This window comes from Plecotus auritus, assembly GCF_963455305.1.
Source record: "Plecotus auritus genome assembly, chromosome: X".
In the NCBI taxonomy this organism is placed as follows: Eukaryota; Metazoa; Chordata; class Mammalia; order Chiroptera; family Vespertilionidae; genus Plecotus; species Plecotus auritus.
Window position 1 is genome coordinate 40849660 of NC_137784.1, and position 14323 is coordinate 40863982.

General features: G+C 34.9%; 1 protein-coding gene across 1 annotated transcript in view; it reads left to right on the forward strand.

The window, feature by feature from the left end:
• The window catches only part of MAGT1 (magnesium transporter 1), a 60326-nt gene extending 48350 nt beyond the window's left edge, over positions 1–11976 (forward strand). Inside the window, exons 8-10 of the mRNA XM_080652820.1 lie at positions 1393–1467; positions 9677–9767; positions 11418–11976. Coding sequence (XP_080508946.1) covers positions 1393–1467; positions 9677–9767; positions 11418–11433 — 182 coding nt within the window. The 3' untranslated portion in view covers positions 11434–11976. The remainder of the gene's footprint in view (positions 1–1392; positions 1468–9676; positions 9768–11417) is intronic.
• The last annotated feature ends 2347 nt before the right edge of the window (positions 11977–14323 follow it).

Below are 14323 nucleotides of genomic sequence, written 5' to 3' on the forward strand. Positions count from 1 at the left end.
CTTAATGCATTATAAGCCTTTTCTATATCATTGTATGGCCTTCATAGTTACAAAAGTGCATGGGAATCACAGAGAAATAAGAAAATAAGGCAAGGCCCTAACCTTTTCAAATACAAAAGTGTCAACCATTAATTAAAGTACCCTGTAACCAAAGCCTATAGAAATGATCAATCTTTATACATACCAGGATGTAAAGAACCTCAAGAAGAAAAAAATAATCTCTGGAGAAGAAGACTTAGCCAAGCAACTAAAAATGTGATGAATTCATTCCTAACAAGAGGCTATGGAAGAGAAAGCGCAAGATGTAATGAGGGATGAATAGACAAATATGAGAGCCAGTTATTAATTTAGGCCTTATCTGAACACTTTTATTTCCCTTTCTGCTTTAAGTATACCCACATGCGGAGCATACAGTGTGCATGCATGTATGCATAATTAATTTGAGTATTTTTACTTGCTGTTTGTATTAACCAAACTGCAGGATGTATCTCTGTTTTCTATTAGAATACATTATATTAGTTTTAAATTCAATTTTGTTTATTTTAGCATTCAACCATGCCATATGTTACCTATTTGCTGGAAATGCCTATTTTGTATTTATGTAGCTTCTATTAAGCGGACTAAACGTGAAGCCATGGTATGTAGGATTTTCTTTTTTTATTAAAAGAGGACAAAATTAGTAATTTGTACTTTAAAGGCTAATTGTTGCAATTCTGGAGAATTTTTGAGAAGTTCTTTTTCAAATAAAAATTAGTTGCTATTCTCTAAATTGTGTGTATTTTAAATGTGTTCTTTGGAGGGTGGTTGAAATATTACTAAAATGTCTATTTGATATTTTATTTATTTTTAAATATTTTTATTGATTTCAGAAAGGAAGGGAAAGGGAGAGAGAGAGAAAAAAAACATCAATGTTGAGAGAGAATCATTGATCAGCTGCTTCCTGCACACCCCACACTGGGGATTGAGCCTGCAACCCAGGCATATGCCCTGACTGGAAATCAAACCATGACTTCCTGGTTCATAGGTTGATGCTCAGCCACTGAGCCATGCCAGCTGGGTAATATTTTAAAATGTGTATGAGGTTGAAGCAAAAGTTGGAAGACTGTCCAGGAATGTTATATCAAAGTAAAATTTCAGGAAAACTCACAGTTCATCTATGAGTTACAGTGTACATTTGTTTAAAATACCAATTTTTATTTTTAAGAATAAAGTAATAGTTCAACCTAAATGCTTTTATTATATCTTCATAGTAAATATTTATGCTGTGTAGACACAAGGTTAGTTATTTACAGTATTACATAATTAAATGTAGATTTATATATTTATTATAATTTACTTTAAAGTGGTATGCCTTTTGTGTCTATGTGAATTGCTCCTTAAACAGTTTTTAAGATGGTGGGGTTACCTTAGGGATGGTACTTTTATGTGAAGCTGCTACATCTGACATGGATATTGGAAAGCGAAAGAGTAAGTCATATCATATGCCAATCTGCCTTTAATCCAGGAAAAAAGCATGTCCTCTAATCACTTTCCCTCTTGTTTATAAGCATGTTATTTTACTTCTTTACTATTTTAAAAGTAATTATAGAAAATGTGGGGTGAAATCGGAGTATGAAACATTTAGGCGGAGAGTTATCCATTATTCCACCAATAAAAACAAGTAATTTTAATGTTGTAATATAGTTCTATACATTTGTAAAACATCTTTTAAATTGTAGAATCAAATTTTGAGTCTTGTGCTCCCTGTTTTTAACTGGAGTTAAATAATTCACTAGTAAATACTTTCCTCTACATAATTTTAAATTTATACTCTATACTGTAATTTACTTAACCATTCTGATTTTTTGCTTACATTTAGTTTTTTTCTTTCATTATTATAAAGTCTTCTTTAGTGGGTATCATGGTATATTAAGCTTTATCCTCATTTCATATTAATATCTTAAGGTAGGTGGAGAAAGGGGTTCTAATATATGTGACAAGAGAAGATTTAACTTTGGGTGGTGAGCACATAGTGCAATATACAGATCTTGTAACATAGAAACCCACACTTGAAACCTATATGTTCAAGTTGTCCAATTTCACCCCAAAATAAAAATTAAAAAAAACACCACAATAGCTTAAGGTAGATTCCTAGAAGTAGAATGACTGTGGTTCTGTGTATGAGTAGTTTCAGTTCGCTTGATGTTTTAAACTGATGATGCCAACTTCTTTTCCCAAATGTTACAATAATTTAGATTCCTACTAGTGGTATTTAGGAATGCTTCTTTCACTGCAACTTTATCAGCATTAGGTAACCTCCTTAACAAAGCATGTGTACATGTGTGTTTATTGTCTAATCCGATAAGGGGGAGGTGTTGTTATATTGTACTTCATTGGTTATTAGTGAAATTGAATATTTTCCTAAATGCTTATTAGCTATTTGTGCTTTTCTTTCTGTAAAACATCTTTTTGTGTTTTTTTGTTGTTGTTGTTGTTTTAAATATATTTTATTGATATTTTACAGAGAGGAAGGGAGAGGGATAGAGAGCCAGAAATATCGATGAGAGAGAAACATCGATCAGCCGCCTCCCGCACACCTCCCACCGGGGATGTGCCCGCAACCAAGGCACATGCCCCTGACCGGAATCGAACCCGGGACACTTCAGTCCGCAGGCCGACACTCCATCCACTGAGCCAAACCGGTTTCGGCTGGAAAACATCTTTTTGTCTTTTGCCATTTATCTATTAGAGTCTTAGTCCTTTTCCTGTTGGTTTGCATGGACTTTTTACATATTAAAATATTCACACATTGGTATTTGTTGCAAAGAAATGCTAACAATATAGTTTTATTTTACTTGCATGAAATCAGTTTAAGTGCGAGTTTTCCTTTTATGGTTAATAGTTAAATGTCATCAAAATTAACTTAGCTAAATTTACTTACTTTTTCTTCTAAAAAAATGATGACGACATTGGATTTCAAATTTGAAAGATACTTATTTTGCTACATTAAAGTGAATTTTTACATATTAGGAAAATATAACTAATGTATCAATTTTTTATTCAGTTAATATACATCTTAAATTGCTTGACTTTTTAAAAATTGCCTATTTCAGTATTCATTACTGGAAAAAAGTCATCTTGGTGCTACACTGCTGGCATTAATTTAAGTTGTAAAACATTTTGGAGACATTAAAATAATCACAATTTGATCTATTTCTAAGATTCTTTTTTTAAATTTCTTTATTGATTAAGATATTACATATGTGTCCTTATTTCCCCATTACCCCCCACCTCCCATTCATGACCCCACCCCCCTATTGTCTGTGTCCATTGATTAGGCTTATATGCATGCATATAAGTCCTTTGGTTGATCTCTCCCCCTTACCCCCACCCTCCCCTACCTTCCCTGAGGTTTGACATTCTGATTGATGTTTCTCTGTCTCTGGATCTATTTTTGTTCATCACTTTATGTTGTTCATTATATTCCACAAATGAGTGAGATCATGTGATATTTATCTTTCTCTGCCTGGCTTATTTCACTGAGCATAATGCTCTCCATCTCCATCCATGTTGTTGCAAATGGTAAGAACTCCTTTTTGACCGCAACATAGTATTCCATTGTGTAGATGTACCACAGTTCTTTAATCCACTCATCTGCTGGTGGGCACTTAGGTTGTTTCCAAATCTTAGCTATGGTGAATTGTGCTGCTATGAACATAGGGGTGCATATATCCTTTCTGATTCGTGTTTCTAGTTTCTTGGGATATATTCCTAGAAGTGGGGTCACTGGGTCAAATGGGAGTTCCATTTTTAGTTTTTTGAGGAAACTCCATACTGTTCTCCACAGTGGCTGCACCAGTCTGCATTCCCACCAGCAGTGCACGAGGGTTCCTTTTTCTCCACATCCTTGCCAGCACTTGTCATTTGTTGATTTGTTGATAATAGCCATTCTGACAGGTGTGAGATGGTACCACATTGTTGTTTTGATTTGCATCTCTCTAATGATTAGTGACTTTGGGCAGGTTTTCATATGTCCCTTGGCCTTCCTTCTGTCTTCTTTCAAAAAGTGTCTATTTAGATCAGTTGCCCATTTTTTGATTGGGTTGTTTATCTTCTTTTTGTTAAGCTGCATGAGTTCCCTGTAAATGTTGGAGATTAAACCCTTATTGTTGATATCATTGGCAAATATGTTCTCCCATGCAGTGGGCTTTCTTGTTGTTTATTGATGGTCTCCTTTGCTGTGCAAAAGCTTTTAATTTTGATGTATTCCCATTTGTTTATTATCTATTTAGTTTCCATTGCCCTAGGAGCAGTATCAGTGAAGAAATTGCTTCGGTATATGTCAGATTTTTCTGGCTGTGGATTCCTCTAGTATTTTTATGGTTTCTCATCGTATGTTTAAGTCCTTGATGCATTTTGAGTTTATTTTTGTGTATGGTGTAAGTTGGTGGTCTAGTTTCATTTTTTTGCATGTATCTGTCCAATTTTCCCAACACCATTTATTGAAGAGACTCTCTTGACTCCATTGTATGTTCATGCCTCCTTTGTCAAATATTAATTGAGCATAGTGATTTATTGAGCATACTGATTAATTGAGCATGGGTCAATTTCTGGGTTCTCTATTCTATTCCATTGATCTATATGTCTGTTCTTGTGCTAGTACCAGGCAGTTTTGAGAACAGTGGCTTTGTAATACAGCTTGAAATCTGGTACTGAGATACCTCCTACTTCATTCTTCTTTCTCAGGATTGCTGTGGCTATTCGGGGTCTTTTTTTTATTCCAGATGAATTTTTGAAAAGTTCTTTCTAGGTCTGTGAAATATGCCGTTGGTATTTTAATGGGGAGTGCATTGAATCTATAGATTGCTTTGGGTAGTATGGACATTTTAATGATGTTGATTCTCCCAATCCATGAACATGGTATATTCTTCCATCTGTTTACATCTTCCTCTATCTCTTTTGTCAGTGTCCTGTAGTTTTCCGTGTATAGGTCTTTTACCTCCTTAGTTAAGTTTATTCCTAGGTATCTTAATTTTTTTTGGTGCGATGGTAAATGGGATTGCTTTTTTTAGTCTCTCTTTCTGTAAGTTCACTATTGGTATATAGAAATGCCATAGATTTCTTGGCATTAATTTTGTATCATTCAACATTGCCGAATTCATTTATTAACTCTATTAGTTTATTGATGGAGTTTTTAGGGTTTTTTTATATACAATATCATGTCATCTGCAAATGAGGACAGCTTTACTTCTTCTTTTCCAATTTGGATGCTTTTTATTTCTTCTTCTTGTCTAATTGCAATGGCTAATATTTCCCAGTACTATGTTGAACAGGAGTGGTGAGAGTGTGCATCCCTGTCTTGTTCCTGTTCTTAGGGGAAATGGTTTTAGTTTTTGCCCATTGAGTATGATGTTAGCTGTGGGTTTATCATATATAGCTTTTATTATGTTGAGGTATGATCCCTCTATTCCCACCTTGTTGAGAGTTTTTATCAAGAAAGGGTGTTGGATTTTGTGAAATGCTTTTTCTGCATCAATTGATATGACTATGTGGTTTTTATCTCTCAATTTGTTTATGTGATGTATCACGTTTATTGATTTGCGGATATTGTACCATCCTTGCATTCCTGGGATAAATCCTACTTGGTCATGGTGTATGATCTTTCTGATATACTGCTGGATCCGATTTGCTAAAATTTTGTTGAGGATTTTGGCATCTGTGTTCATGAGGGATATTGGCCTGTAATTCTCTTTCATTGTGTTGTCTTTATCTGGTTTTGGTATTAGGGTGATGCTGGCTTCATAGAATGAGCTTGGTAGTGTTCTTTCCTCTTGAATTTTTTGGAATAGTCTGAGGAGGATAGGTTTTAGTTCTTCCTTGAATGTTTGCTAAAACTCCCCTGTGAAGCTGTCGGGCCACAGCCTTTTGTTTGCTGGAAACTTTTTGATGACTGCTTCAATTTCTTCCATAGTTATTGGCCTATTGAGATGTTTAGATTCTTCCTGATTGAGTTTTGGAAGGTTATATTTTTCTAGGAATATGTCCATTTCCTTCAGGTTGTCCAGTTTGTTGGAATAGAGTTGTTCATAGTATTTTTTAACAATCCTTTGTATTTCTGTGGGGTCTGTTGTTATTTCACCTCTTTCATTTCTGATTTTGTTTATTTGGGTCCTCTCTCTTTGCTTCTTGGTGAGCCTGGCTAGAGATTCATTAATCTTATTTATCCTTTCACAGAACCAGCTCTTGGTTTTGTTGATCTTTTGTATTGTTTTGTTGGTCTCTATGTCGTTTATCTCTGCTCTTATCTTTATTATTTCCTTCCTTCTGCTTACACTGGGCTTTTCTTATTGCTCTCTTTCTAACTCTTTGAGTTGTAGGTTTAGGTAATTTATTACCATTGTTTCTTGTTTTTTACAGTAGGCTTGAAGAGCTATGAACTTCCCTCTCAAGACTGCTTTCCCTGTGTCCCATAGATTTTGGATTGTTGTGTTTTCATTGTCATTTGTTGCCATGATGTTTTTTATTTCTTCCTTGATCTCTCGGGTAACCCAGTCATTGTTTAATAGCATGCTGTTTAGTCTCCATGTGTTTGAATTTTTTGGATTGTTTTTATTGTAGTTGATTTCCAGTTTTATGCCACTGTGATCTGAGAAGATGCTTGATATGATTTCTATCTTCTTGAATTTGAGGAGACTTTGCCTATGACCCAACATATGGTCTATCTTTGAAAATGACCCATGTGCACTTGAGAAGAATGTATATTCTGTAGCTTTGGGGTGAAATGTTCTGAAGATGTCAATTAATTCCATGTTGTCTAGTGAGTCATTTAAGATTGATGTTTCTTTGCTGATATTTTGTTTAGAGGATTTGTCCAGTGGTGATAGTGGGGTATTAAAATCTCCTCCTATGATTGTATTGCTGTCAGTCTCTCCTTTGATATCCTCCAGGAGTTTTTTTATGTATTTGGGTGCTCCTGTATTTGGTGCGTATATGTTTACTAGAGTTATTTCTTCTTGTTGGATTGCTCCCTTTGGTATAATGAAGTGGCCTTCCTTATCTCTTGTTATGTCCTTCACTTTGAGATCTAATTTGTCAGATATAAGTATTGCTACCCCAGCTTTTTTTTTCAGTTCCATTTGCCTGAAAAACCGTTTTCCATCCCTTCACCCTCAGTCTGTGTGCGTCTTTTTTTCTGAGGTGGGTTTCTTGTAGACAGCAGATATATGGGTCATGTTTTCTTATCCAATCCATTACCCTATGTCTTTTGATTGGGGCATTTAATCCATTTACATTTAAAGTTATTATTGATAGGTACTTATTTGTCACCATTTTTATTCTTTACCCCTGTGTTCCTTCTTTGCTTCCTATTTCTTTTTTTTTTTACAGCAGACCCTTTAGCATTTCTTGCATTGCTGGTTTGGTGGTAATAAATTCCCTTAGTCTTTTTTGTCTGTGAAGCTCCTGATTTCATCTTCAATTTTGATGGATAACCTTGCTGGGTACAGTATTCTTGGATTCAGACCCTTCCTTTGCATGACTTTGTATATTTCATTCCATTCCCTTCTGGCCTGATGAGTTTCTGTTGAGAAATCAGTCGCTAGTCTGATGGGGGTTCCTTTGTAGGTAACTTTCTGTCTCTCTCTGGCCGCTTTTAAGATTCTTACTTTGTCGTTGGTGTTTGCCAATTTAATTATAATGTGCCTTGGCGTCGGTCTTTTGGGATTCATTTTGCTTGGGACTCTGTGAGCTTCTTGGATTTGTGTGGGTTTTTTCTTCCCTATATCAGGGAAGTTTTCTGTCATTATTTCTTCAAACAAGTTTTCTATTCCTTGCTCAGTTTCCTCTCCTTCTGGCCACCCTATTATGTGGATGTTGTTTTTTTGTGTGTGTGTTGTCCCAAAGTTCCCTTAGGCTCTCCTCCTGCTTTTTAATTTTTTTTTCTAGAAGCTGCTCTACTTGGGTATTTTTTCTTACCTTGCCTTCTATCTCACTGATGCGGTCCTCTGCTTCTTCTAGTCTACTCTTGATGCTTTCTATTGAGTTCTTTACAGCAGCGATGTCATTTTTCATTTCTTCTTGGTTCTTCTTCATTTCCTCTTGGTTCTTACTCATTTTGTTAAATTTGTCTTCCATTCTTTTCGGCCACCTTATGACCATTTCTCTGAATTCTTTCTCTGACAGGTTGCTTGCCTCCATTTTGTTTACTTCCTTTTCTGGTGATGCCTGCTTTTCCTTCATATGTGGGCTGTTTCTTTGTCTCCCCATGCACTCTCTTCTCTGGGTGTCTGGTTATGTAGTTCTCTCTCTCCTTATCCCAGGTGAAATCTGACCCCTCTGTGGTGGAGTGTAGAGCTCCTCTGAATCTGCGTGTTTGTGCCAATTGGGGACCGGTGTTCTGGGGTTCGCAGCTTTTCGGTGGGTGCCGCAGTTGTAGATTTTCAGGCTTCCAATAACATCTACTTCCCCCTTCAAGATGGCGCGGTCTCTGCGTCCAAGCCTGTGGCTCCAGGAGGGAACCCAGCAGCAGTGGGGTCTGCCCAGTCAGGGGGGCCCTGTCCAGCAGTCCCCCACCTTCTCCTGGAGTATAGCTGTCCCTTAACTCACCAACAGACACTCCCCATGCAACCCTCAGCTGTTCTTTCTATCTCTTCCAGTACAAGGCTCAGGACACGTCTGTCTATTCCACCGCCATTTTTTTCTCTCCTACTTCTAAGATTCTCACCTAATGAAATAATCACAAATAATAATAAAAATTTCATTAGCACTTACTGTGTACCAGGAACGGCCCTACATACTTTTAGATATGTTCTGTGAAAAAAGTAGAATACAACGTATAGGGTGATACTATATATTTATAGGGTATCCCAAAAAATGTATACACACTTTGAAAATGTAATAGAATCAGCTGTTATATGTATTTTACATATGTTTAACTTTTACATTTAACCCCTAATCATATTGTGGAAATTAAAAAGGGAATAAGAATTGTTCTAATATAAGAAAACTAAAATTCGTTTTTAGTATGCTGTAGCACACATGCTTTCCCACATCCCTACCTTTATGCTTCGTAGCCCGTCTTAGTCCAGGGACTCAAAGAGTCTCAATCATACTTGAGCATTGTGGGATCAGTATCTGGAGTTAAAGTCATTAACTGCTATGCTAAATCAGAGCATATGAGATTAATGCAAAGAGCTATGAATTTAGGAATCAGGGTTTTCCCCCCTCATTTAAATGAGGCATCCATGTTGAATGAGTTCCTTATGCAGGCAGTGTAGTTACTTATGCATGGGTACTTTCAAGTGAGATTGTTACAATGTGATCAGATGTCTTTAAGTCAGTATTTATCAATAAACCCATATTTAAGGGTTTAAAAGGAGTTTAATAAGTAATTTTCTTATTAATAATAAAACTGTTTTTAACACTAAATTCTTGATTATCATGGCATTAAAGGTATTCATTAATTCATACAATTAAATTGCACAATTACGTAAATGAAGCTACTCTAGTATACTGTAATGGAACAAATTAAAGGGGAAGGCAGAATCCTGAAGAGAAAAGAATGGGGATGGAAAGTTGATTTTTACCAATAAGTTATAGCTCTTGTTTTTTCACTCTTGAAAGTGTAGACTAAAATGTATGCCCTGGTTCGTCATTACACTTAACATGCTCATTTTACTCTGCTTTTGTTTTTCTACAGTAATGTGTGTGGCTGGTATTGGACTCGTTGTATTATTCTTCAGTTGGTTGCTCTCTATTTTCAGATCTAAATATCATGGATATCCATATAGGTATGATTTATATAGTGATTACCTATATTTACAAACATCAGAGCTTATGTTGCTTTATAATACTTTTTTTTTTTTTGCTTCTAGCTTGTAAAGCAAAGAGATAGGCTTTAATTTAATTTAGGTATATATCACATAAAATTAGTTTAATTATATAATGGACAATGGTATTTGATTTCTCAGGAGCATCTTTCAGGGTTATTCTAACATCACCTAATTTAATCTAGAAATCTATAAAACAAAATAATTAGAACATTTTATACTATATCTGCCTACACAATTTCTTGTGTGCATGCAATACTACCTCTTGAGGGGGAAATTAATACTATTTTTTAAATCTTTACCCAAGGATATTTTTTAGAGAGAGTGGAAGGGTGGGAGGAGGAGGAGGAGGAGAGAGAGAAAGAGACACATCAATTGGTTGCCTCCCACATGCCAGGGCAAGGGGATAATTATTTTTAAATATTTTTGAAGACTTTTTACCTCTACTTTTCAAGGCTCTTTATGCCATAAACAGAACATTTGATGAAAATTCAGTTTGTAGACAGTGTACAAAAGAGTGTGTAAGGACATCTTGAAATGTTCATAGAGATCTCTCAGGCTCAGGAAGGAAATTACTTTCTTGGTTATAAGTTCTCAATTTTACTCTGTTAATAGCCAAGAGAAATGTACCTACATAATTGGGGTTGTTGTAATTTAGTTTAGTTTTATAACCTGAGTGCCAGTTACTATAATTCCTAGTCTTTTAATACAACATTTTCCTATTGTATAAATGATTATGAACACTAAAGGTAAAGTATATCCAATGATATTTTTAAACCTAAATTCAATCTTTATATTTTAACACAACTTTTTAGTATATAATTTTGAACAACTCCCTAGTTGATTCATTATATTGTGACATTCTTAGATGCCTTTTAATCAGTGAACAACATAAATTAATCTTGCATTTTTTCTTGCAAACTTATTTAAGATTAAAACCTACTAGGTCTTTGTCCCTGAGAAACCAGTCAAAGGCAAATAAAGTTATTGAGTGTGTGAGTGAAAAAAAAAATAAAAAAACCTACTAGGTCTTTGATTCTTGACTTATAACCTACCAACTTTATACTTTCATTGTTCTGTGTAAGTATATTTTAAAATAATTTCTCTTCTGTAGAATACTAACTGGGATACAAAGGTAATTTTGCTGGGACTTCTGTTACTTATTTGATCTTTATGATTAATTCAATAATTAATTGGTGTTTATCTTCAGGAGATATTTTAAAAAATATTTTTATTGATTTCAGAGAGGGAGAGAGAGATAGAAACATCAATGATGAGAGAGAATCACCAGTCGGCTGCCTTCTGCACACCCCACACTGGGGTTCACACGCCCCACACTGGAGATCGAGCTGTGACCTTCGGTTCATGGGTCAACGCTCAACCACTGAGCCACGCCAGCTGGGCTCTTCAGGAGATGTTTTAACTTGAAGTTATATCTATTACATTTTCTCCTAAGACTACCTCAGTATGTCAGGGTTTCTCACTTTTTGTTATCGATACTCAAAGTTTATTATACATACACCCAAACATTCTTTGCTATGTTAAAATCAAGCTATTTAAAGCCTACTTTTCTTTCAGAGACTAATAGATTGGTATATATTTTTGTTTCAGCTTTCTGATGAGCTAAAAAGGATCCCAGAGATATATAGACACTGGAGTAATGGAAATTGAAAAATGGAAAAGGTGTGTGTATGAAAAGAAGAATGCAATTTGTGTATTTTGTATTACCTCTTTTTTTTTGAAGTTATTTAGTTAATCATTTAACCAAAGAAGATGTGTAGTGCCTTAACAGCAATTTCCTATCATAATCATGAAGTATTTGGATACAATTTACCTCTTTAGCTTCCCTTCCCAGTGAACTTTATGGAACCTTTAATTTGGTAGTACTAAGAATTTCATGAAAATTTCAAAACTACGACTCCATCTTAATTTAGAATAAGGTTCAAAAATGCTTTAGTGCCGAAACCGGTTTGGCTCAGTGGATAGAGCGTCGGCCTGCGGACTGAGGGGTCCCGGGTTCGATTCCGGTCAAGGGCATGTACCTTGGTTGCGGGCACGTCCCCAGTGGGGGGTGTGCAGGAGGCAGCTGATCGATGTTTCTCTCTCGTCGATGTTTCTAGCTCTCTATCCCTCTCCCTTCCTCTCTGTAAAATATCAATAAAATATATTTAAAAAAAAAAAAAAAAAAAAAAAAAAATGCTTTAGTTAACTTTTGGCCAAATGATTTTATCTAATCCAAAGGTGGTAGTGGGGGGTTGGTTCTGACCAGGTGTTCCTGCATATGCCTGTTATAGATAACTGCATCAGGAACCCAGTGTTAGCTTTTCCATTTTTGCATGGATGTGTATACTTTTGCACATCTTTCCTTTCGGGCAGAAAAGTCATATGTGCTATGTGATCTTCTGAAAACTGAATACCATTCTTCAGAGTACATGACTAGCTTTTAGAAAAAAAAGTACTAGTCAGTCCTCCTCCATCTTTCCTATTGAAATACAGTGCTAACTGTCTTTGCTTCCTGGTGGCTGTAGATGTTAAAAAAGTATGTCTAAATACAGGATTATGATTTCTGCATAAGTATGGAAGTAACTACCTTGTATTTGGAAAGATTTCAGGTTCATTCTGTCTCCCTAGTTTTATTTAAGGTAGCCCACTCTATAATAAAAATGTAGCTTAGTGCTAAAAATCAATGTAACTTAAAAATGGTCTAAAATGTTTGCAAATTTGAGATTGTCACTTATTTCATATGTACCTAAGAGAAAAAAAAATAAACTTATCTGGTTAAATTGATTACTGTATTACAGTTACAAAATATTTTAACAATCCTTGTGTTTAGGAAAAGAACTCCCCTAGGTTAGGAAAAGAAGGTTATGAAATAATTGTTATTGCCTGTGAATAGAAAGTAAATGTTTTCTTGAAAGCTTTTTTTTTTTTTGCTATTATTGTAGCCTTTATTCTCCACTTTAAGTGGAGAAACAAAGTAAACATTTTTAAAAGGGTTTTTTTGAATTTTGTCTTTTTTTTGTCAGTGGAAATAACCATATGTGCTAAAGAAATTTCTGTGAAGAATGAAAGTTGATTGTTATCATTAGATCTAGCTATAATATTCCCATAGTTATGAACAGTATACTGAAATGACATTATGGAAATATGAGAATTATGATTGAGAAAACATTTTAAAGAAACTTGAGAAGTATTGAATCAAAATAATACTGTGACTGTCTTCTACTATTTACTATCTAATAAGCCTTTCATGTGATCTAGAAGTCTTATATAATAGAGGTTTGCAGAAAGAGATGGATATAATTGTCTAAGAAGAAATGTTTTATGTAGGGTCTTTTTGTGTTTTTTATTAGATTTGGTGGGTGAAGGGATATAGTCAACCTTTTACTCTTTAATGGAGCCACTTTTTGTTAGTTACTCCCCTATAAATTTTGTAATTCTGGATACCTTATCTGCTTTTCTTGTACTTGTCTCAGGCCAAATAAATTCATGCTGTGATTCCTATGAGACTTGTATTAAGATGCCCTGATTTGTATAGACCAGGAAAATACTACTGCCATGTAATCTGTATAGCTCCAGATACTTTGCCATGAGCATTGAAATAGTGACAGTTTTGTTGCATATGTTTTATCTCCCTTAAGAGCACATTCTTTTTCTGTAAGGAGAAAAGTTGCATTCTGGCTAAAATCTGTAGAAAGCAGGCTTACTACACTTAGAATAGTGTTAACTTTGTGAAAAATTTGAAATTAGCTTTCTTCTGAAGTGCCTTAGACTCTTTACTTTTCTAGTAATGGTTTAAATATTATTTGTTATACATTTTAAAAATACTATTCAAAATGACACATTGTAGTGGCAAAGATAACCAAATGTCTGGCTGTTTGCTTTTTGACCATATCAATAAACTTTTACAATCTAAATTCTGAGTTTTTTTATTAACATCGAAAGAGGGGTGAATTTAAAACTGTAAACTACTAGTATTGTAATATTATGATATTCCATTTTGAAAATATAATTAACTTTCTTATTGTCCTAATGACAGTGAATTTGATGGCTGAAGGAAATTCTAGGTTGAGTTGCATTCTTCCAGGATTCCATATGTTATCCTTCATTAGTGTTGTCATCCATTAGATTAGTCAAAACAGCCAAGATAAGTAGATGAATAGCTGTTTTCAATGGTTGATCTAGCTTTTGTCCCAGTCAGTGAACACTGTAACTAGTTAATTCCCTTTTAGTACTAAATAATTGATTTGAAACAGTTACCCAGACAGATTATCAAGTTATATGGTACTGGACAACAGTACATTTGCAAACATGGAGTAGAAACACTGGACAGGAAGTAAACAGACCTGGCTTTTAAATAACTTTTAGTCTTTACTCTGTTTCTGTCTAGCTATGTGACCATAGGCAAATCACTTGAACCTCCCTGGACCTATTTATTTTAATGTGAGTGCAGTGGACTAAATCACTCCAGTGTTCCTTCTAACACTGATGTTCTGTGATGCAAAATATTAAAGATG